The 23,832-nt window shown below is 41.0% G+C and overlaps 2 protein-coding genes across 7 annotated transcripts; both read right to left on the reverse strand.

The window, feature by feature from the left end:
* Nucleotides 1-812: 812 nt before the first annotated feature.
* On the reverse strand, nucleotides 813-10,599 carry LSMEM1 (leucine rich single-pass membrane protein 1). Of its 4 annotated transcripts, none has more exons than XM_086747706.1 (5): nucleotides 10,396-10,599; nucleotides 9,399-9,507; nucleotides 6,693-6,824; nucleotides 3,212-3,349; nucleotides 813-1,475 (listed from the first exon to the last, which is right to left on the reverse strand). In XM_086747706.1, the coding sequence occupies exons 2-5, from the start codon at nucleotides 9,409-9,411 to the stop codon at nucleotides 1,267-1,269; spliced, it is 492 nt and encodes a 163-aa protein (XP_086603832.1). In that variant the 5' UTR covers nucleotides 9,412-9,507; nucleotides 10,396-10,599; the 3' UTR covers nucleotides 813-1,266. The 4 variants fall into 4 exon arrangements, with proteins under 4 accessions (XP_086603832.1, XP_086603847.1, XP_086603841.1 ...); XM_086747721.1 differs by lacking the exon at nucleotides 10,396-10,599 and adding an exon at nucleotides 8,643-8,815 and having other exon boundaries at nucleotides 9,399-9,519; XM_086747715.1 differs by lacking the exon at nucleotides 10,396-10,599 and adding an exon at nucleotides 8,643-8,843 and having other exon boundaries at nucleotides 9,399-9,519.
* A 1,088-nt stretch (nucleotides 10,600-11,687) lies between these two features.
* Nucleotides 11,688-23,284, reverse strand: IFRD1 (interferon related developmental regulator 1). 3 transcript variants are annotated; one of them, XM_086747684.1, is made up of 12 exons: nucleotides 22,946-23,284; nucleotides 20,737-20,841; nucleotides 19,722-19,803; nucleotides 19,158-19,282; nucleotides 18,706-18,863; nucleotides 17,303-17,353; nucleotides 17,029-17,207; nucleotides 16,817-16,925; nucleotides 15,291-15,425; nucleotides 14,240-14,368; nucleotides 13,163-13,258; nucleotides 11,688-12,393 (listed from the first exon to the last, which is right to left on the reverse strand). In XM_086747684.1, the coding sequence occupies exons 1-12, from the start codon at nucleotides 23,004-23,006 to the stop codon at nucleotides 12,304-12,306; spliced, it is 1,320 nt and encodes a 439-aa protein (XP_086603810.1). In that variant the 5' UTR covers nucleotides 23,007-23,284; the 3' UTR covers nucleotides 11,688-12,303. The 3 variants fall into 3 exon arrangements, with proteins under 3 accessions (XP_086603810.1, XP_086603825.1, XP_086603817.1); XM_086747699.1 differs by lacking the exon at nucleotides 22,946-23,284 and adding an exon at nucleotides 21,952-22,384; XM_086747691.1 differs by lacking the exon at nucleotides 17,303-17,353.
* Between the last annotated feature and the right edge of the window lie 548 nt (nucleotides 23,285-23,832).

Consider the following 23,832-nt stretch of genomic DNA (forward strand, 5'->3'; position numbering starts at 1 on the left):
GAATTGGTGGGCAAATCCAATATCAATAAAGATTCTGGGACCTAGTTCTTCACTCCGTTGTAGACAATCACAGAAAGGACTGCTGTTCATTCTGGAAAAGGAGACTGCAATACAAATTGTCAACTTTGATGACTTTTTTGTAAAATTGTCCAGAAGAGATAAGAAAGCATTAGTTGAAAAAGAAGAGATCTTGAAGTAAAAGAGAAGATGTTGGACATACTCCATAGTGTCGGCTGCTGTTGCACTGTTGTGATGGGAGCAATCAATTTGTTTACCGGTAATGGAGATGACTTCTTAATGTACCTATCAGTAGAAGGATCTGAATACAAAAATGACCAGTCCCTTATGTGATCGCATGCACCTTTGGGTGTCAGTCTCCACAAATATGTAAAGTCAAAGTGAGAAAGCAACGGGTCCTGCTTTCACCCGCTGAGGTGCTGCTCCATTTCAAAACTAAAAAGGCTCGGATGAGATTTCTACCTGGCCCTGTGGTCCGTCCCTGATAGGGGCCAACAGCAACTATAGGGAAGAGTACAAGAACATGTAGTATTTTCCCCACAAACATTTGGCCTTCCTCCGTAAACTGAGCAAACACTGAGTACAGCATTCTAGCATTGCTGCAAGATAGGTGTTACCAGACTCAACTCTCTAAACTCATTTCCCATGTTAGACAATATGACACTCACTTTCAGTCAGTTTGGGCTGAGTATGGCATGTTATGAAAGGGTTTGGGTTTATTCAAGTTTGATTTTTTTCCCAAAAGGAGTAGTAAGTCAATCTATTTAGATGCACAGAAAGGCAAACCACAAAACTCTGTGGCAGAACTGGATTTATTTGTAAGTTATGAAATATGAAATTATCCTTAAATACAAATAATATTGAAGCAAACACAATACTTGTTTCAAGGAAACAGGAGAATGACTAAGTGAACAAGATAATGCTAGAATCCTGTGAATAGAAATCACTGTTTTCTGTGATCATTCTCTTACATTTAAATTAAAACTAAGCCCTTAACCCTGCTTTACGATACACAGAGAATCTTGCCCAAAATTGTTGACAATCCGTTGTTTATTGTAAATCATATGGGCTTAGTTTTCAAAATCTGTATTCACATAAACCAGGATAAAATATTATTTTCTAATATTTTTAAATTCAGATGGCTTTTCCAATGCTGCTGTGACCATATCAGAATGTTTAAGTAACCTGTGTGCCATATGTGAAAATGTCTGAGTACATGAATACACTGAATTGCACTCCAAAGAAGATCTACTCTCCAGGGACTTTCAGTTCAGCTTGAGTGAAGAGGTAATCATGAAGATCGGGAGACTGTGTGAAGAGAGGTCTCCCCTTTTCCTTAATTCCTGATTGATTTAGATGCTTTAATATCATATTGTTCATTTTCTTAAGCTCTTCTATGTTCTTCTTTTCAGATATTAGTCTGCTTGATATTTGGTCCATCTTGTTTCTAGTTTGAACTTGAAAAGGAAAATGTACCGCATTAAATTGGCAACATTTAAGTCAAGAGCATCACTGCTCTCTCTTGCATTTCTGTGGGAGTTTGTAATGAATTATAATGTGTAAAAATATTAAACACTAAAACAACTGCAGTACCTAATGATAAGAAGTTAGACTTCTGACAGAGTTTCCTGCTCAATACATTCTTTAATTGCTTTTTTCCTATTTTATTCAGTTTAGTGCAATGCAGTAAAATCAAATATGACTCAGACAAATTTTGTAGCCTTCAGGAGTGTATCCATTCTGTTAGTGTCCATAGGAAAATGTCTTATTTGAGGACTCCAAGATGCTATTTCTGGCCGGTATGTGCCTGTATTTTTCTAAAAGTAGAATTACTAAAACACACAGCACACTACAGCCGAATCACTCAATTTCCTAAAGCATTTAGATTAAAGGAAAATTCTTGCAAATATTGGCATTTAGAGGCCGAGTTCCTGTGGAACACCAATATGCAGTATCCATCATGTACACTTCTGGAGCTAGTTTTATTTTGGCCTTCTGAAGTTAACAAAATTTGCCCACGGGTTTTAAAGCTTAATTCTAACAGTGCCAGTGCCAAATTAGTCTATGTGAATGGATTACAAACATAATCTGAGATAAAGACTACTGGAAATAGATTTCAAAAAACACAGGCCTGTACCAACCTGAGCCCAAGCAAACTCCTACTTTACCATTTTTCCACTACAGGGGCATATTACTTGCATTTTTCTATACCAGGGCTCTACTTTTAGCAGCTCCCCATTAAATACATCTGGAATTCAAGTATGAGATACTTTAATTAGGGGTTTACAGTCATGCAACTTAAATTTTCCTTTGTGTGCTTCTGATATTCTGTCCTTTGAGTGCTGGTGAGCAAGTTCTCTCAAGGGTTAGGATTTCCTGTTCAAAAAGGAAAATGAGGATTTTTGCTTTGCTCCAGCAAATTCCCTACTACAGGCTAAAAGAAATTTTGATTTCACGTGGATTCCAGTCAGTTCAAATGGACTTGTAAGTTAAAATAACGCACCTCCTACTTTGTGCAACACTGTTAGTACAGAAAACCCCAAGACAGGAAGGGCTCCGTAAACCGAGGTCACCTGTAGCCATGAGCTTAGCTAAGCCAGCCCAACCAGTCTAGCCCAAGCAAAACAATAATTATGACTACGGACATGATGCTATGTGCCCATTTTGATATATCTGATTTTTTGTTTATTTTGTTTGAGATTTTCTTAATTCCGAACCAATTTCAAATCAGAACTTGGCTGGCAACCTTAAGGTTTTTCTTCAGGTAGCTTGATTTAAGTGTCAGCCTGGGTGTAATTTCAGTTTCAGTGTAATGACACCAATACTGAGTTTTATCGGGAAAGGAATGGAAGGCACGTTGTCAAAGTATCTCACTGCCATAAAATCATCTTTAAAATTTAATTTGATTTCCAGTCAGCATTTTTAGCAACACGGTATAACCGTGCTGAGCTGAATTCTTGACAGCTGTTGAAGCTCACAAAACCTTTGCACTAAGAACAAAATTGTGCCTTTTAGCTCAGAGAGCAGAGGCCTGCGCTTTTACAGCCAGGACCAAGACTCACCACCCGTAACCAGGCAAAGCCTTGGACCATGCAAATACAGCAGTAGAGTGTTATAAGGCAGCATGACGCGTTTCAGCAAAGTTCTTCCAATTGGCCCTACATTTTTAGTAACCACTGTTTGGTTTACTTACTTATTAAGAATATTACGAATGAAACAAGTACCAAACTGACGATCAAAGTAAGAATAAAGGTGATGAAGAACAAACACTGGTTTCTTATTTTGCTCCCTGCGGTGTTTTCTCCCATACCACCAGTGCTCTCTTCCTCATCTGTTACAAGAAAACAAAGCATTTGGTGATAAACTTTGTTAAGGTTGGTTAGGATAAACATGACAAATGGTTCTGCCTCCGTGAAATGATGCAGAATATGTCATAATTGTGGCCAACAGATTTTATTTCCTGTGATATCACATGAGAAGGGAAGAAACCAACTTCATGAGCTCAGCTTGAATTTGGAAGTATAAAAACTAATACATCTGTTATAGCTGTTGGAACATGTTAAACAAATTATTTCTGTTGTTGAAACACAGTTTTGTTGAAGTTGACCTGTTTTCAGAGTTTTACAGTTCAGTTTCACATGTACAAAGGTTGCAATGAAATTTTTATCAGAAGGCTTTCTAGACTCAACCTTTTCAAAAGAGAAGAGAGAAAAACTCATATTGAAAACCTAGGTACAGATTCATCCTACACCTTAATCCTTTAGATTTGCATCTTTTTCAGTTTGATGATAGAAGTGTCTCTGGGATGATTAATTTCCCAAATGAAGCATCTCAGTTAAGCTCCTTATATTGGATAGGATGAATGTAGGTCTTGACTTTTTATCTTAAAAAAAAAGTTTTTAATATTATTCTTCTCCTTTAGGTTTTATTGGGTTTATTCCAAAAAAAAATGAGATACATATCCTCCCAAGTTGTTAAAAATGGAATAGACTCTCACATGGACTACGTATGTTGTCCTTCAAGCACATGAAAGGGAAAAAAGGACAAGTAGTTGCTATGCTGCCCTTGAATCAGAGTGGCAAGCCAGTTTGTTGCTTTTTAAATAATGTATTGCTTACAGGGACAGTCTTGTTTCTCTCACTGAAACAGTTATGATCAGATGAGAGATGGCAATAAGCCCTAAAGACAACAGGTAAAGTCAAGTGAACACCATGAGAAAATTAATGTGAATATTAAAAAATATTCATACTTGAGCTAGATTTCTTTAATCCCAAGTTTGCATACTACTTTAACTACTTACTAAGTTTGAGTTTATTTTATGTTTTAGGGGGAGCAGGGAGCTAATGTAATTTCATTTTGGTGTCAGTGCCATACATACTAAAATTACATGCAAATTACCGTAATTTCTCTTCCTATAATTGCTGTCTTCCCATTCTGAAAGGCACAGTAGCATGTGCATCTGTGAAAAAATATATTTCTAGATCGCATTGTTGTTTTAGCTGGTAGAAATCTCTGCAGTCTTTGCAACTGAGCCAGTAGTGATAAAGCTGGGGAAGGCTACATGCCATTGCAGCATTTTAATAATGAACCAGCCTGGGGCTGAGCAATTCACTGAGCTAGGAGATCATCTCTGGGAATTTCTCTGCTTTTCTTATTGCGTTTAACACGCTCATGCCTGCGGGTAAGCTGAAACCTTTTAATATTTGGGGTTTGGGGGTTTTATTTTTATTGCCTTAGCATTCATAATGAATGCATCATATACTAAGTGCCTGGATCGATATTGCTTTCTAATCAGAGTGATAAGGATGAGGAGGGCCTGCTACTGCTGTCTCTCCAGCATACTAAGCTATCAATAGAGGTCTCAAGAGTGGTCTGCGCTTGCTCTGCCTGATGAATGCTTCTTACTATTTCAGCTGGCTGAACGTCCCAGACGAGAGTGTTGTGAGGAATCACTGAACACAGATTTCTTGCCAAGCTGCAAACAGTGGGACCATTTTGCCATCTAAAACATAAAGAAATTGCTGCATGGCTGCTACCAAAGCAATCTAAAGGTCTATATGTTTTAAATAACTTTTAACATGGTTGCTGTGTGTTTGATGATGCCAGGTCATGTTAAGCTACTGAACAAAAGGAATGCTATGTACTGCAACGCTCTTGAAATATCATTTTTTTTAAAAAACAAATTGGGCATCTGCTATGCTCTTAATAGATCATTCACAAGAATTTAGTATTTATCAGAAATTGAAAAATACTCCACACATCTCACTTATTTTCTGTCAAGAGAAGAAGAATTTTATGCTACTGAATAGGGCAGCTAAGGTCTGTTAAAAATTCGTTTTATCAATTTAACCACTGGGATAAAATATCTACAAAATCTCAAAGTCTTTTTTTTTTTTTTAATAAAAATATGTCTGTTAAAAAGAATAATCCTAGAAGGAGCCAAAGCACTTTACAAAATGATGCATAAAATACATATTAGGCTGCCTTTGTTTACTGTTGAAATGTAGGGAGGAGCATGCATGTGATTATTCCACAGAACTCTGTATGATTTCACAGAACCCTGTATATTTTACTGGAAAGTAAATAACATTGTCCAAGAAAAATTACAAAAGAAAGCAGGACAGCCACACTGCAAAGAGTATCTTTGACATAAAAACCAATTTACCCCACTGCCTCATTTTATAATTGTGGAAGTGACAATATCAAGATAATACACACATGAAAATTAAGTAGCTTATGTTTAACAACACCTTTGTGTTAAATCTAGAAATCGGCACCCCTCTAGTTAGTTGCATTAGAGGACCCAGAAACAGAAGTAATGGAAAGGCATTTAAGTCAAATAGCTAGGAACATGATTAAGTTGTGGCTGTTAGAAACTCATTTAAACACAGCTGTTGTTCTGTAGCTTTTCTTCAGTCAAATTTGCCGTTATACTAAGTATAAAAGCAGATTCAACTATTGCCATGTGAGATGATACTGAAGAACTCTGGGTTTTAAGATGTTTTCAGGTTGCAAAGAACTCAAGTATATTGTAGCTATCACTGGGTGAAAATATTCTTGTTGCCATGAGGAAATCAAAGATAAAAGCTGTATAAAACCAGTAGATGTGTGAGAGCCCATATCTGAAACTGTAAGTAAAGAGAGTCTGTGAATTAAAATGCTTAAAAATCTCATGGGATATTTCAGATAACTTGTTTGAGTCCTTAGGAGATGTGTCTTAAAAGAATGAACAGAAATTCTCTGGTGTTCCTGTTGCTACATGTGAATTTCAGTGTTTGTGAAGAGTTACGATACTATTTACGTAGTAGGTGTATATTGAGAATTACTAGAGAAATTATCCTGGAAGGGATCATCTCATGGATCCCTATGGAAATGGAAGATAAGTTCAGGCTTGACAGTGGATCCCTAGCCAAATGCAAGGATTTTCAAGAACTTAATAACTTAAATACTCAGCAGGAGCAGCTAAACCATTAATCTAATCTGTCTAAAGCATGCCATTTTCAATATTTTTCTTATACTTTTCAGTACAGAGTTTGACATATACACATCAGCCTATTGGGCTGTTGACATCAGTGCGACACAATGTGGTCAGTCTCTTCACATGTCACATGTAACTCTTTTTGGTGGCCTATTTTATGTATAGAAAACCACAAAGCATTCTTTATCATACGTACCTAGCACAGGTTGGGATCTATCTGGACAAATATTTAGTTTGTTTAGGTTGTTTAAGGAGTCAACTACATAAAGTTTTCCTTCTTCCTGGGTATCAGGCAGGTTAATTTCCAAAGAAGGCCTTTCCATTGTATCTAAAATAAATAATAATAAAAAAGGTAAATTAAAACATGAATACAAGAAGGAAAAGTTGATAGTTGGTGTCCTGATCTAAGGAAATGCTGAACAGCCTTAATAGCTCTTAAAATCAAATGTTTAGAAGGACTAGTGCACTTACTAGGTCTTGAAGACAAGACTAATGCAGTACACAATACTTGTTTATTCATGGAGATCTTTGATGAGTATAAAATTTCATTTTTGCTTTGTCTTTGTGCACATAGAATAGAATCATAGAATATTTAGGGTTGGAAGGGACGTTTAAAGGTCTAGTCCAATCCCCCCCTCAGTGTAACAAATGTCTTCCTTATATCAAGTCTGAATCTACCTCCCTCTATTTTAAATCCATTACCTCTCGTCCTATCACAACAGGCCCCGCTAAAGAGTTTCGCCCCATCTTTCCTGTAGGTCCCCTTTAGGTACTGGAAGATCTTTATAAGGTCTCTCCGGAGCCTTCTTTTCTCCGGGCTGAACAGCCCCAACTCTTTCAGTCTGTCCTCATAGGAGAGGTGCTCCAGCCCTCTGATCATCTTCGTGGCCCTCCTCTGGACTCACTTCAGCAGGTTCTCATCCTTATGTTAGGGGCTCCAGAGCTGGACACAGTACTCCAGGTGGGGTCTCACGAGAGCAGAGCAGATCAGAGGGGCAGAATCACCTCCCTGGATCTGCTGGCCACACTTCTTTTGATGCAGCCCAGGATGTGGTTGGCTTTCTGGGATGCAAGCACGCATTGCCAGCTCATAGAGCTTCTCATCAACCAACACTCCCAAGTCCTTCTCCTCAGGGCTCCTCTCAATTCATTCTCCAACCAGTCTGTATTTGTGCTTGGGATTGCCCTGACCCACATGCAGGACCTTACACTTGGCCTGGTTGAACTTCATGAGGTCTGCATTGCCCACCTCTCTAGCCTGTCAAGATCCCTCTAGATGACATCCCTTCCCTCCAGTGTGTCAGCCACACCAGACAGCTTGGTGTCCTTGGTGAACTTGCTGAGGGTGCACTCTATCCCACTGTCCATGTCATCGATGAAGATGTTAAACAGGGCTGGTCCCAATACCAACCCCTGAGAAATGCCACTCGTCACTGGTCTCCACTTGGACATCAAGCCAGGTAATATTCCTGTTATTCTAAGATAGGTCTTTTGGACCTTACAATTGCAGTGTAAAAGTACCTTTCCCTTGCTAGTGAATGTACGGGGAGAGCTCACAGAGGTTAGTTTAGACTCGGAGTCAAATACATCTTATCCATTCAAGTTCAGTTTTGCCTGCCAAAAGTAACTCAGCACTTCATGGGATGTAAATGTGTTGATAGAGAGTGTTAAGCACCTGAGGATTTCTGAATCCTAGAGAGGTTGAATTGCCCTCTTGACATGCCTCTCCCTCTCTCTCTCTCCAAGCCTTAGAGAACACAGTGTGGTCAGATTCCTAACCTCACACTTACTTAAATTAAAAATTTGAAGTCTGAGGAATACAGACCTGAGTGTTTACAGAAAGACTCATTCTTTCCCTCATCAAACCAGATGCAGAAGATTGTCATAATTTGCCCAGATCTGGGCTCACAGCCAAGTTAACATTCGCTGAGCCTCAGTAAGCCTGAAGACTAAGTGCTTCAATCACTCCTGACAATGGGGCTCCTTCTCCTGGTAGTGGGGATTGACTGGCTACGTGTGTACCTTTGTACTTCTGTGTAATACAGTGTAAGAAAAGACTACAGCTTATTTGTTCCTCTGTTCAGAATTGTTGCTACAAAATGCAAAGATAAAGTAGAAAAGCTGGGGTAGTAGTGGCTACCCTTACCTAGGGCATGATTGTTAGGGGTTCCACAGTAATCTCACGCTGCATCCACTGCCCTTCCCCTAGAACGTCGCGTGGTGCCAGGCGGCACGGTCTGCGAGCCACGTCCCCGCCAGCGCTGGCTCTGCTATCTCCCCACAAGCACGTCGGTAGCCAACTGCAATCATTACGGCCTGCTAAAAGCTACCACCTCGTGCACAGAGGCTGTTGGTTATTTTTAGCTTACGAAGAGTAGTTGTTTCTCTTGGGTATTTTGATCAGTACCTCCCTGCAACTTCAGGGAAGACTCTTCTTAATAACTTGAACTGTAATAAATGTGAGTACCTTTGATTCATTAATATTATGGATTATATGTTTCTGCATTCATTCTTAATTATTTAAAACTGATTTCCTCACTCTGCCTGTAACCACAGTGAAGATAACCACTACTAATTCAACAAAGTCTGTATAACATTTGTTTGATCCCATTGACATGCCAAATAAAGGAGAAGAGGATACAAACATTGGTGTCACTGGTCAGAAGTATTGATTATTTTCCCAAGAAACTAATCTATACAGTGGGATTTTTGGAGTCACTCTGTCTTGTACTTCAACCTTGCTTAAAGACTTTTTTCCCCATGCAACTTTTAAATTTCTCCCTAAGTTGTTGTGGTCAAGTTAGAATGTAGTGTGAGAACACACTGAGAATTCTTCACAGAAAACAGGAAAACAACCAAGTCTAAAAGGAAACAAAATCCAGGAGAATGAAATGTTACTTACAACATAACCGCATTCAGCTAATGTGCCAGCATGGAAGAAATCAGCCAGAGAAAATCACCCGGAGAAAACTCCTCTCTCTAGTTTTAGACCCATAGGAACCTGTCAACTCCTGCAAGACCCATGAAGGCGGCTATGAAACGGACTGTCCCTTTCAATCTATATTTGGAGTTCATCTTGGCTAAGTGCACTGACTTCACAATATTGATCTGCTTAAAAAGAAATCAGCACATACACAGATTTTTTTTTTTTATTCTATTGGAATCATTATGATAATATCCTGTTGTGGGGAATGAGGTTCGTTGCTGGTGATCAATATTTCACTAACCTTTTGGTTTATGATTCCTTTTTAAAACTCATTTGCTATGCAGAAGTCATGTATACAACACTGTAGCTATGAGTAACCGGTTTGCTATGCAGAAGAGTCATATCTAGAGTATTGCAGTCTGAGTGGTTTAAAGGGATAGACTAGAAAAAATTATATTTTCTTCCTTCTCCCACACACCTTAGAAATTCAAGTGAGACAATATTACGGGATGGACTGATTTGTCTGGCATCCTTAGTTGTTTAAAAAATAAATTCTGATGAACTGTTTGTGAGTACTGGTAATTGCTGCTTTGCAGGCAGTTCTCTCCATCACTAGTTTTTGTTGCCGACGTTGCAGAACGTAATGTTACAGCACACAGTAATGACAGGCAGCTGACGCTTACACAAAGGGACCATGGCTCCAAACAACAAATCCTTTCTGAAGCCATTCTATAGGTCTAAACTTTTGAACCCCTTTAAACTGACAATAAATATATTTTTCTTTCAGGAAAGAACAGAGAGGATAAATCTGACTCTTAGTTCTCACCCCAAGCTGACAAGCTCTGCCACTGCCCAGTCTGGTGTGAATAGCTGGGCCAGTAATGCAGACATAACAAGCTTGCTCCCTTTCTGCAGGGGTCTCCTAGAAGTCCTCCCCCCAAACAAGTATGTACAAGCCAGAAAAAAATCTCACCTCCATCCCTGAAAGGTTTCTGATGCCATCCTAACTGTAAGACAAGGACCCTGGCTTCTCCAGTTCTAAGCTTGAAAAGGTCTACAAACCCATCAGATTTCTGCAGGGCAGCAAAACAGCCTATCTCCCCACAAAACAGCCTCGGAAGCCGTCCTGGTCTCTGTGGTTGGGAGCCACAGTGTTATGGTGGAAAGGGCAACCTCATGCTTGGCCACCTGCCAGAAGGTGCTGTAGAAAGCAATTTTGCAGAACACTGTTCAGGACAGGAAGCTATCAAAAGTGCTATTTTACACTAGCAAAGCATGCCAAAGGCAACCACCCAGAAGCTAAGGAAGACACCATCAGGCTTGCAGGAACAGTGGCAAAACAAGTCAGAAGCGGCAACATCTTAGGGTGCGCAAACACAGGTAGACAACTTCACCTAGTTCAAGGTTCAGAAGATTCTTCTCCATGTGTGTGACAAATACTGACAACACATGTCAATAATAGGACAGATTTCAGTTGAAGGCCTTATTAAAGGCTAAGTAAACACTCTTGTAAGCCCAACAAGTTCCTACCCAATAAATTATTTGAGGAAAAAAATTTAAGTTGGAAGGTAGCACGTATGGATTTTTCTGGAATAGGTTCTGCTGTAATCTGAAACTTAAAAAAAAAAAAAAAAAAACACAAAAAAAACAACCACCACCCACCACACTGTCCCTTATCAGAGCAAGCAGTAGTTTACAGGGTGTGGTGTGGGGATTTTTTTGGGTATAAGGTTTACTTCCTCTACTGATAACTTGACCTACAGCTTTAAGAATGTTTGTTCTAGCAAGCGCTTTTATTTATAGATCTTTTGGTTCAGAAGCTCCAGCTTTGTAGGTTTCTAGTATCTTTATTACATAAACTCCAGATCATCCCCAAGAAAAACAGTTCTCAGTTACTGCCACATTTCAGTCCTCTAGAGCCAGAAACTGAGGGCAGGGGAGTTGTTTTCAACATGATGAAAACAGGGCAGCTGGAATGGCTCCTGCAAGATAAGGCACAAGGTGTTTTGCAGTACCAGAACTAGAAAACATCTGACCCTTTACAGAAATGATGACAAACCCACAGTAGGCTGTTGTGCAGACCATATGTAAGCAAGGTATTACCTTCCAAACACAGCAAGGTAGTTTTATGTAGCATCTACTACTACAGCACTGAGTCTAACCCAGCCACATGTCTGAACAGACAAATAAACAAACCTGTTTCAACCTTAGATTTTGCTGGCATCCCAGCTTTTCATTCATGTAGTAATCACTTTCACACAGAAGGCAAGTGGTGAGAAAGATCTTTATTCCAAAAATTAAACATCCCATTTCAGAACATGAAAATCTTGTTTTTATTTTACACTGAGGCAAGTATTTGTCATTCACTACTTCACTGTAAGTGAAGGTAATTGAACTTCATAGTCTCCTTCAGGATGAAGTCATACTGTGTAGAAATTTGTCTACCTGCCACTGAAGGTTTAAAAAGTTACTAAAAACTTCACATGAACAAGTTTAACTTTTCATATTAGCACATTCTTACCAAAACACTTGGTGAATGAATTATTTTAATTGACCTTTATATAAAGCAAGGAATCCAATCTGACACACAGCATTTGACTATGGTCATCCACCCCATTTACCAGTGCAGTTACAATAAATTCACCTCTGGAGCAATTGCAGCTAACGCAAGTGTTACAATGTATCCCTGCACCCAATCTTACATCAACCTATGTACAGTGTATATGCAACTAAGCAACAACATGCATTATATTTACAGATTTTATACAACATCCCTGTGTACAAGTGCAAACTGACTACAGAAATCTAAAAATTCATTTAAAGGTTACAAATCTATTTTAATTATGAAATACTTAAAATTGAACTCCGTGGAAAAGGAGATCTAGAAAAATTCCCCCACGTCTGCTCTTTTATCACGACATTTACTTCTAGCCTTTGTCCGAGCCTTGAATGCTGCAGAGTTGTACAAGTGCTAAAAAATAAAAGGAGAAATTAATCACAGATGTTCAAAAGGCTTATGTCCTTTAGAGATTTTTTTATTGTTAACAGTTGAAAATACCTTTTTATTAATCTTTTAAGTAAATTGGTAGGCCTTCTGAAATTTATGGTATAATATCTTTGCACCAAAGGCTGATTCATTTCAATACACATACATTTAAAGGAAACTTGGAGTGCATAAGAAAGGTTGAGCTGGGAGCACTTCTGGAAGCCGGTCAGTCTTGAACATTGTACAGACAAATTTAGATTAAGTTTGCCACCCAGATTAAATTTTACAGCACCCAGATCACAGATTGTTCGTAGATAGGATGAGAACATTCACAACCAACAGAACAAAGCCATCCTCCTAGGGTCTGTTACACACTGGGGAGTTTGGGATACTGTCTTTATAAAGACTCAGTTTCCAGTTTTCTGTATATCCCTACCCAATAACTCAGGGGTCTCATAAGAGTCCAAGTTTCACATATATGGAGTGTGAATCAGCAACCAAATCAACCTTCAGAACCTGTTGGGAGAAAAGCAGCAGCAGCCATGTGCCCAGTGGAAAAAATCTAAAATATGAGCTCAAAGATGCATACTAGCAAGGTTTGGTTTCATTCAGGACAACGTGGGGCACTGTTATAAGTAAAGTGACAAGTTTAAAGATGACAGCTTCTAAAGTGCGTGTTTAGAATACCATGTAATTCAGGAGAACTGTATTAGTGTATGAAGTAAAGAAAATACATTAAGGTGCAATAACTTACCCTTTCAAAACGGGATATCTTCATTGTTTTCAGAGTTGCAGCATCTAGCATTACTGGTGGACCAAGCTCAAACACATTCCGAAGAAAGTCATTTGACTAAATAAGAAACACATCAAATGATCAGTTTCTTCTCTGATTTCTAAAGATGACTACTACCACATATTCCAGTAAGAAACGGCAGCAATTTGACATAAAGCTTAGTATCTTGTGCAATTCAGCCAGGGAACACTTCTTTAATCACAATACAGCTAAGAACTAAAACTGCCCTCTTGAGAAGACAGAGACGGGTGTTCCCTGCCCCCACCCCCTATTTTTGTCTCAGCAAATTAGCCACTGTTCTGCAACATCCTCTACACAAGATCAGACAGCTGGACACAGATCCTTATGGTTTCATAACACAACAATTTTAAAATATCTGGCTGTAAAAGTAGTATTTGAAAAAGCTGCTACATGCCTGGGCTTTCTCAGTCACACAGAAATGCAACTGACACTGGACTGAAGATTTTAACCTCGCGATTATCATAGCAATTCAGGAGTGTACACTCCTAAGCTAGAGTTCCTGCTTCTGCTCTGTATCTAAACGGATGACTAGTGAACAAGCAGTCCCTAGAACAGAGATAAGGATTTATCCCTTCCCATCTGGAATACCATCATCACTGGGCTGCAAGTCGTGTTCATTATTTTTAACTAAAACCTTGCATTCCTTTTTACAGGCTTGAAGAGGAAGGGTGGAGGCATGCAGCTTTATAGCAGCCAGATGACTACGCTGCTCTGCTGAAAGAGAGCATAAGGATTCAGAAAAAACCCTGAAGCTAGCTAAGAAGATATTCAGTTTAAATCTCTTACTTCCTGGAGAAATCTTCTAATAGCTAACCCAGCAGACAACTCAAGAGGCAGCTCACACAGATAATTCTAGCTCACTGCAGTTCACTTTGTAAGTGCTGTCTTTTAACACTTCTAATGCAAAGCTCATAATTTCACTAACTTCTACTCATGATTTTGTAATGCAGATTGAATTACTACAAAGGCGGCAGACAGGGAACAACAATCTGAGTGTGTTATCAAACAGCAGCTCACCTGCAAATGATATTGCATCCCCGATCCCAGAATCTCCTTGAAGGTATCGTAAGTTTGTTTTTTAACCCAGCAGTCAATATACATGCGCTCAGGTCCAAACTTAACCATCTCTGTAGGAAAGTCACGCTCCTATTCAAAATGAAAGGAAACAACATATAATTTTAAATTAAATAGTCTTTCTCTTTTGTATTAGCAATTGTATATATCTCAATGAACTTCATTTTCATTAATGAATTTGGCACACCAAAACTTTCCAAATAATATAATATGCATATACTGAACACTGTATTTGTTCATAAACTGACATGCACCTGAAGTTAAATCTTCAAGTCAGAAAGCATTTTAAAAAAGAACACAACTTTCATCTTTAAAATGACTTTAATAATTGGACTTATCTCCAGAAAAACAGGTCTGAATGCAGGAGTCACCTTTCAGTAAGTTTGTAAGCAACATTTAGTCTCCATCTTTCAAGTGCAGCAAGCTAAATTTGTGACAAAGAAATATAACAAGTGCTAGTAAGTGACCCAGATTCTTCCACAGGCAGAACCTCAAAGGTGACTTCAAATCACTTCAAAGTCTTCTCCTTTCAAGACATTTAACTCTTCTGACTACTGTCAACTCATATTTAGCTGGTCTTACCCATACAGCAATGTAAAAAGTAATTAACTGACAAGTAAAAAAATCTATTTTGAGAGGTGTAAGATTCAGATATCCTACAAAGTTTTGTATGAAAAAAATTTGCTCATGGTATAAAATAAAAAAGAATTTAGTATTTACAGTGCGATGCTTAGCCTTTTTTAAAGAAAAAAAAAAAAGTACTGTTCAATATGCAAGTCAAGCTTGAAATAAAATAAAGAAAGTTTGACTTTCTTTGTTCTACATTCCTAAAAAAAAAGGCAGTTAACATTTTGTGTAAGTTGAAATATCATTTAAATTTTTTTCCTGTTGCTTTCACTGAAATAGTAATTCTATTTAATACTAAAACAATTTTCTTTAAATTGTACAATACGTAGTTATAATCCAGACATTCAAAGTATGACAAAAGAATCACCTCAACAGCTCGTAGAACATCTCTGAAGACAGATCGCTGCTTTCTTTTGTCTACCTTGGCTCGGTGCTTGTTTCCATCTGTAGCCAGAGCTCTTAGTTTCTCTGTTAGAAGTTCCATATCTTCATAAAAGAAATCCTAGTGGGAAGAAAAAAAAATTAAATAAATCAGTTTCTAGCCTTAATATCTTTCCCTGCAAACAAGAAAACGGATGACTCCAGATTAGGGCAGGTAGACCTCTACAAACCTGTACTTTGTTATTTAAAGAGACACAGATGGCACTAACTTCCTGTAGTTCCATTTGCACCATTTAAACCAGTAAGAATGAAGTCACAGCATCCAGTTTAGCACACAGGACACTATCAAACTCTGTTCTGGTAGTCAGAGCCATATGAAACAGTACACCTCCTTCAGTGTGCATATATACCTGTCAATCTGTTCTGCTCCATAATTCCAAGGGACTCATTGCCTAACTGATCCGCTGAACCTGGCTGCTGCTGCTGTTGACAAGCTTAGGGTACTTTCAGGTTATTAGCACAGAATTCATGCTGCTGGAGATGGATCGTGAGACACTATTAGACTGACAGGAAGGAATATTTAGTGCTAAGTCTTGCACAGGGTAGAAAATTAGAAAGCAGTTCTTTTAAAGAAAATGCTGAACAGAGGAGCCACTCTAAGTAAGCTTTAAAGCATAATTGTTTAACAGTATCTTCTCCCCTCCATTTACTGATTCAGTGCTAGTTTACTTGGATTAGTTAGCCACTTACGTAAAAACAAGTAGCTTATCTGAACGTTTTGTCACGTCAACTGACTAGACAGAGTTTACTGCACGCTTTTTGAATGGAAGGTCAAATGCAAAACACAGTAAGCATTTTTACCTGCACTGACTGTTAAGGATCCAAAGAGAATAATTTGTAATGATTAAAGGGGTATTTCCTCAACAGAACAGAAGAGGTTTTTAGTGAATATAGTCTCATTTCTTAATGCATTTTAAGATTTTAGTTACTGGCAGTCAGTTTGATGAAATAAAGGATCAAGTTCTGGTCTCATTCGCTTCTTCTTTCTACTTTTTGCAATTATACAGAAGTCTTGGCAAATTGTTTCATATTATGCCGTCTTAATGTGTCCTGTATCCTGACTCAACCAGAGTTATCCTTTCACTTTGGACAGTGTTCTAGCAAAGCACAGCAGCCTTGATCAAGCTCAGGCTGCTCTCACAAACTATGCCATGGCTAAGTGAAGACTGCTTCCCTCAGTGCTGTCAAGAAAACAGTTCAGAAACTAGTAAGGTATATTGAAGAACGTAAAGACAAGATTCACTGTGTATGAGGTAACCCCGAGAAACTTGCACGTCATCCAACTCAAATCCCATACTCGCTTAGATTGGGGCAGACTCACTACAAAGAACATAACACAGCGTATCATCTGCCACTTCTTGAGATCCAGGGTGTTATGCAATACAGGTTATTAAATAATTTTTCCTGTCATCATCCCAATGCAGGAAAATGTAGCTGCTGACATCTACTTACAGCATCCGTTTCGCGTGCCAGTTCAAACAGAAGGGCTAGTGTTTCTCCAGCAGCTATTCTCATGTTGAGATCATCGCAAGACAGCAGACTTGGAAGCTTATGCAAGTGCCTAAGGAGCAAGTCACATTTCATTAAGATGTAAATGGTCTTGACACTGCTTCATTGCATATAAAAAGTGATTACAAATTTTGTTTTCCAAGGAAGATACTCACATTTCAATTTTCTTCTTCACTTCATTCATTGGACAAATGGTCAACAGTAGTGTCCACGCTAAGAGAGCACTGATGTGAAGCACAGTATTATGGGTACTCGATACACCATTAGTGTCTCTATCCCGCTGATAGGCCTTTGTGAAGACATTTTCCAGGCATTCCATAGTTGAATACAGTTCCTGAACAGGGGAAAAAATATCATGAAAGTGGCTTAAGATTCACACATTTTCATATTGTCAATTTATTTTTAAAAAGGAGTATTAATTATCCTCACCGTAATATCATCAGTGACAATGAAACAGCAAATCCCTAAGCAGGTTGCACACTAAACAAAAAGAAAAACAGTGTCAGTATTTGACATTAATGTTACTGTTGACAAAACCTTCAAACTTTGACTTCTGAAATTTAACATCTGCAGTCATGGAAACCTGAAATTAAGACCTTACCAGAGTAGAAGTCTTCAACACTGTTTAATTCAGCTACTTTGTAACAATGAGCTCTCAGTTCCCCTCTACTCTCAGGATGATTTTACAACATATGCTACTCCCAAGCCTTCAATTTTCATGCTGTATTGTTTAATATAGGTTACAAAGCCCTTCCAAAAACCTACATGTAGCACTCCTTTCACCCAATTATTTTAAATCCCACCAGGATTCACTAGCAGAAATTATGCTGACAAACAGTAATGGACATATTATATTTATTCACAGCTGTGGGCAATATTTCCCACTCTCTGACCACCATTACAATTAAATGGCACAAACCCACTGGACTTGAAAAGCTTTTCTGGGCGGTCCTACTTTTCTTGCAAGGTCCTACACATCTCTCCCCTATCCTCTATACTCTACTCCATCTCCTCTTACAAAGAGTAAGAAAAAAAAAATGTTTGTAAGTGATGTTTGCACTAACCACACAGGACTCAAAACTACCTTAAACAGGACAAGCTTTAATAGCTTTTATTTGCTTGTAGAAACAACTGCTGTTGAACTAATACTACCTCCTCTTCCAGCTGACAGTATCTATTGTACACAGCTTGAGTACAATAGAAGTAGCCAGCTATGTAATGATAATGGCAAGTTGGAGGATATTAGTTAAAACTCTGAAGTTTAAAAAAAAAAATCAAATCTTGGCAAGAGCTTTGGACTGTCTTCAGTTAATATTTCAAGTATACTGCTGATGTGTAGGTGAGATGACTGGGTGAAAAACTTAAAATACTTTTGGTAGTATGAATGTATCAGGTATGTAGTTCTAGATCTGCTATATGTAACTATCATACATATTTGCATAAGTAGCATTCCTCTGCTGTTAAAGAAGGTAAAATTAATACAGCAGGGACGTATCAGTTTGTGTCAAAACTTTAATTTTTTTTTCTGTAGGAATTTGACATCAGCCCTCAGAACTGCAGTAACTTACTGACTAACACAGTGAGTTAAGACAGTTGACAAAGTACTAGATGTAACAGCTCTTTAAGGAAGTTCCCAGCTTGAAGAAGAGAATGACGTTCAACCTTCAGGTGGAACTTTTTAAGCCAGTGAAATTGCTATGCCTCATTCAGAGCATACGTCAACATTATGAGTTTACAGTAGTATAGTAACCTTTAGTTCTGGATTACACAACAGCGAGCTGGTCAAAATCTGCCCTCTGTCCCTGGCTGGCAAACAAACACTTTATACTTACAGCCTGTCTGGCTTGGATACTGGCTGTTCCATCACAGACAATCTTCTTCAGAACTGGACCAAGGGTCTTAAAAATCTCTTCACTTTCAATTCCTGACCCCATCTGCACACACAGAAGACATGCCAGTCCAGCAGCTGCACACTGTTCATCACTCTTACCTAGAGATTAATATACTATGATGAGTAACACCTTCTGCATCACTTCTTCCTTTAAATATAATAGTCTGAAAACTTGCAAGTGGAAATCCAGAAACCAACAGACAAAAGATAATTTCAGTTAATTTTCTAGATCAGTTAAAATTATGTCTAAATTCAAAAAAGAAATGTTGTTAACATAACTAAATTTTTAAGCACTCTGTGAAGCACTAGAGAAGCCTCATAGTCTTAATTCCTTTTAAGCAATGAGCTACTTCATAGCAATTGCTGCTTTCTCATAGCAAGCAGGTTAATTACCTTTCTTTATGCAGCGTTCAATGCTATCAGTTAGTGTCATTCTCCTTTCCATGATAAATTCATATAGGATTTTAGAAGAAAAAGCACTTTTCAGACTTTCAAGAGCCGCTTGTCTTGTCTTTGCGCTGTTAGAAGAGAGAAGGAACACCTCCTGAAATCAGCACACACTAGTTAAAGCTCAGTCTTGGTTTTTATGGTAGTTTATACTTGTCTGTGCTCAACAGATGAGTAACTCACAGAAGTACCATAAAGTATGAAATGCTATGAATTGCCTCCTTCCTCAAGGACAGAGAAACTGAGGTTGGAGATATAGTTAACAACAGCACACCAGGCTAGAAATAAAGTCACTGTACTCCAAGCTATTAGGAAAGGAAAATCTGATTCTCACTTATCCAAAAACCTGGTGGAGGGGAAAAGGCCTTTTTATATCCAGAAAAGTCGGCCCAGCATAAAATAAATGTAATTTCAGTAAGCACATAAAAAAGTTTGATGCCTATTTCCCTTATTATATCAGAGGAAGCCAGTAAACAATGTATGAATGCATTTCTTCGATGCATACTATACCTCTTGTCCAATGTAAGATCAATAAATCCCTTCAATTTGTATTCTAAGTCTTCTTGAGTGGCTTCTTCATCAACTTCAGGCCCTAATCCAGAGGAAATAACTTAGTCCTACTGACAGACACTTTATTAGCAAACACAGTAGTATCCAATACTTAATGCTTTTAAATACTAATAAGAAAGCAGTTTAACATAGCCAACAGCTACAAAATTGTTCAGTATTACAGCAAAGGAATGGTGTTAAGCTTACTACATCAAACTGCCCCTTAAAATACTTTTGTAAAAATTAATCTACCGATACATCTGTGCTGTTTCTATACGTGCTTCTTATATGTGCCAAGAATGAATGAGGGAGCTAATCAGATCTTATAGGCAGTTGCTACAACTGGTGCCCATCAGCCAGTCCTGTCAGCAACATATTTTCATCCAGTCCACTGCATCTACCCCTGGAGCACAGCCCGGTGTTCACTGCTGATGCAGTGAGTACTGTCTAAGCAGCCTGTCCTATCTGCAACAGCAGCTCAGTTAAGAGTAGCAAGTATTCATAGGGAAGGCTCCCTGCCTTATCCCCCTGTAGAAGGCTTTCAGGTCCCCTCCTCCTGACAAAATGACTTTAGAGCAGCCCAGGTTACAGAGATGGTAGAGGAAACAAAGCACAAATCTAGTTCAAAACAGACAAATGTGACTCTTTCCATCTCAAACTCTGCTGCGGTTCTTACCGCCTCAGCTATGTTATGAAAATCAATGTCTTATAATGCACCTTAAAACTCTTATTGTCTCCACAAGTTAGCTTTGTATAATTCTAATAGAAAGAAGCCTAATAGTTCCATCAGAGGCTCATGAAACCTGGAGTATATTCTTACCAAACAAAACAAGAGCCACTAGATTAACAAACATATAGTGTTTAGCAGAATGTCATTATTTTTCTACTCCTACTTACAGTCTAGTACTTAAACTCTTAAGTCAACTCACGTTTTATGGTTTTAAAAAGATAACTAGATATAAATGAAAGAACATACCATCCTCAGTGAAGCTAGCAGGATCACTGAAGCCACTGCAGTGGCTCATAGTTTCAATTGAAGCATCTTCATCACTAAAAGGCTGCACATTTCTGGGCTGACCACCTTAAGGAAAGACAAATACAATAGCCTGGTCATTTTTCATATGGGAAAGGAAGATCTGAACACCAGAAGTAGAATTTAACCCTCCCAGCAGATTCACTCGCCCTGACCCAGACACAGAAAGTACATATCCTTCCTCTGCTAGGTCCTTTACTCCCACCTGTTCTGAAGACTTAGTTGGCTCTGCTCTCAAAGATCATTTGTGAATGGGGGGAAGAGAGCTCATCTAGTTTTCAAAGTATTGGCAGAATTCCTAACTCTAGCTTTAGGATCTTTCTACAATTAACTTCAAGTTGATGCAACTTCCTGTGACTATGCTTTAAAAACAGCTCTGAATTAATTAAACTGTTAGGACAAGCTACCTAAAAAAACTGCCATACAATCTTTACTTTTCAATTTTGAGAGACTTCAAGCTAGGAGAAGTTATACATTTAGGCAAACATACATTGCCCAGTTCAATGCAGGATTAACAGGATTAAGCATAGTATGTGCAACATCAGCAATGTCCAACCCTATTTTAATACTGAACTACAAATACAAGCCAGAACATCAATGCTTCCACAGGGGAAAAAAAGTTTTCCCTCCTGGGATCAAGAAGGCCTCTGTTCAGTAACTTCAGACTTTTTGAAAATAGTAGTATTCTTTTCACCAGTGCTCAACTCTACAACTTTTCATACCTGTATCTTATTGATACAGCATGAAGAGTTGGAGAAGTTTGACCTGATAATACTGTTATTTCTATCCTGTCCTATCCTAGCCCTTAATTTGTGTCTACTAAAGTTGATTAACAAAATAATAGTTTCATTTTTTTTTCCTCCAACAGCTCCCAAATGTCCGTCTCTTCCACCTATTTTTGTGGTACTATTGATTCCGAATGACTTAAGAAGGCAGTGCACAGTGCTCACCACCTTCAGGCAGGCTTTCTGACTACCAAGATCCCCCAAACTTGTTTCTATCTAGGCAGAATCAACCCTGAGCTGATCACAGTCTGAGTACTTTCCAAGAAAGGTAAATTCACACTTTAGAGGTTTTGCAGCTCTTAGCTGTAAATCATCTACGTGTATCACTGATGATAACAGACAAACATTAGCCAATGTTCACAGAGCAAGAAACCTGGAAGCTCAGAGATCTGGCACAGCCACGTTCTTGCTTCTAGTGATGTCAAGCAGAGAAGTCCAACAGGAGAAGTGGCAAGAATGACTGCAGCCCTTCAGAAGCTAAAATAAAATCAGCTGCAGAAAGGCCCAGTGAATTGCTCACTTCCTAAACATTTGATACTAGGGAAATAGACTCTGTTCACAGCTCTGGTAGCCTGAAGGGAAATTTCTCTCTGCCCCTGGCATCAGCACCCTAGCCACACACACTCTGGACCTGCATGAAAATTGTTTATTTTAGAACAGCCTCTTTTAGGCCAAGGCAGCTTTATTTTTTTAAAGATCCTACAGCCTTTCGGGGCACAATCTGCTGACACACAGCCACACCGGCCACCAGAGGCACCGGAGTGACAGCAGCAGCCGTCCCCACCGCCCCGGAAGGGCTCACGCCGGCGGCGGCGCGGCAGCGTGGGCGCCGAAGGCCGTGCGTGCCAGGGACGCGCCTCAGCGCCCTTAACGCTGCCTCTGGCCCCGCCGCGGGCCTCCTGACCGCCCCACGCTGCCTGGGGGCCGGCCGGGCGGCAGCCGCCAGCGCGGCGGTCAGGAGGCCCGCGGCGGGCGCCGGGCGGGGCCGCCGCTGTTCCCCGGGCGCCGCTCGCCGCCGGCGGCGCCAGGCACGGCCGCCGCTGGGCGCATGCGCGCAAGCGGCGTGAGGTGGCGGTTTCGCGGCCGGCTCCTGTCAGCCCGGCGGCGCCGTTCGGCCCGTGCCCGGCTCCAGCTCCGGCTCTGTCCGCCTAGTGGGGCGCTCCGCGGCCGTGCCTGCCCGCCCGCCCTGCTGCTCTCCCACCAGCCCTGCAGAGAGCCGGGACGCAGCCGGTCAGGGCGGCCCGCTCGGCCGCGGCCCCTCCCGCCGGTGAAGACCCCCCCCTCGGCGGCTCGGGTGGCCACGGGAGACGCCAGGCGAACCCCGCGCCCCGCAAGGCCGCCCGCTCCGGGCCCGCGCCCGCGCTTACCGGCTCCGCGCTCACCAGCTCCTCGCTGGTGGTTGCTCCCCCGCTTCTTAGGCTTGGGCATGGTCGCAGCGGCGCTCGGATCGGTTCGGCTCCCGCGGCTCCTCTCCGGGTCTCGGTCTCTCCGCTCCCCCCCGCCCGGGAATCAGTGACAATCAGCCGATAGAAGAGCAGGATCGCTTTTTACTCCAACGCCTCTGCAAGGCCGATTTCCCGGGCCGGGGCAGCGGAGGTGATTGGCGAAAGCTGGCGGAGGACGAACCGGCGGCGAAGGCAGAAATCCCCGTGGAGGCCCGTGAGCGGAGTCGATGCATCTTTCTCCTCTCAGACACCTGGGGCTAAAGGCGCGGAGCGGGCGCCGGCGCCGCTTTTATAGCCCGGCGGGCTGCGGGGGGCGGGGCCACGCGCCGCGCCGCTGCCGCGACCAATGGCTGGGCGCTGCGACGGCGAGCGGGTGACTCAGGCGCGTGAGTCTGTGACGCAGTCGCGCCGCTAACGAGTGGGAGGGTGGGTGGGGCTGGAACGTCATCGGCGCTTCGCGCGCCACGCCGCGGTGCACGCCGGGAGTGGCGGGCCTGGCCCTCGGCCCACGGGCGGGGGGAGGCGGGCGGTGAGGTGGCGTCGCCCGGCCTGACCCGCCCCGCCGGCGCCGGGCAGCGGCCTCGGGCCGCCGGCGGGGGCTGGCAGCGGCCGCCGGAGCCCGCATCGTGCTGGGGGGTGGCCGCAGGGGCGAGCGATGGGCTAGCCGCACCCCCACCCTGGCGCTCCTGGCCAGCGGGGCCTCCTCAGGGCGCCTAAAAATACCGCGCTGCCGGCGGGGCGGGGCGGGCAGCGGAGCGCAGAGGCGCTTTGGAGGGTGGAAGCGGGGCTGGCGGCGCTGCGCGGGGGCA

This window comes from Chlamydotis macqueenii, chromosome 1 (assembly GCF_036417535.1).
Source record: "Chlamydotis macqueenii isolate bChlMac1 chromosome 1, bChlMac1.mat, whole genome shotgun sequence".
In the NCBI taxonomy this organism is placed as follows: domain Eukaryota; kingdom Metazoa; phylum Chordata; class Aves; order Otidiformes; family Otididae; genus Chlamydotis; species Chlamydotis macqueenii.

Excerpts from the sequence above, each read along its gene's own strand:
- LSMEM1 (XM_086747706.1), bottom strand. Across the intron at positions 3,350-6,692 it reads TAGATCCCAACCTGTGCTAG|ATGAGGAAGAGAGCACTGGT; the intron begins GTACGTATGATA and ends TTCTTGTAACAG. Across the intron at positions 1,476-3,211 it reads ATTCGTAATATTCTTAATAA|TTCAAACTAGAAACAAGATG; the intron begins GTAAGTAAACCA and ends TTCCTTTTCAAG.
- IFRD1 (XM_086747684.1), bottom strand. The coding sequence starts at position 23,006 with ATGCCCAAGCCTAAGAAGCGGGGGAGCAACCACCAGCGAGGAGCTGGT. Across the intron at positions 16,926-17,028 it reads GTGAAGAAGAAAATTGAAAT|GCACTTGCATAAGCTTCCAA; the intron begins GTGAGTATCTTC and ends CTTGCTCCTTAG. Across the intron at positions 15,426-16,816 it reads TGGCACGCGAAACGGATGCT|GATTTCTTTTATGAAGATAT; the intron begins GTAAGTAGATGT and ends TCTTCCCACTAG.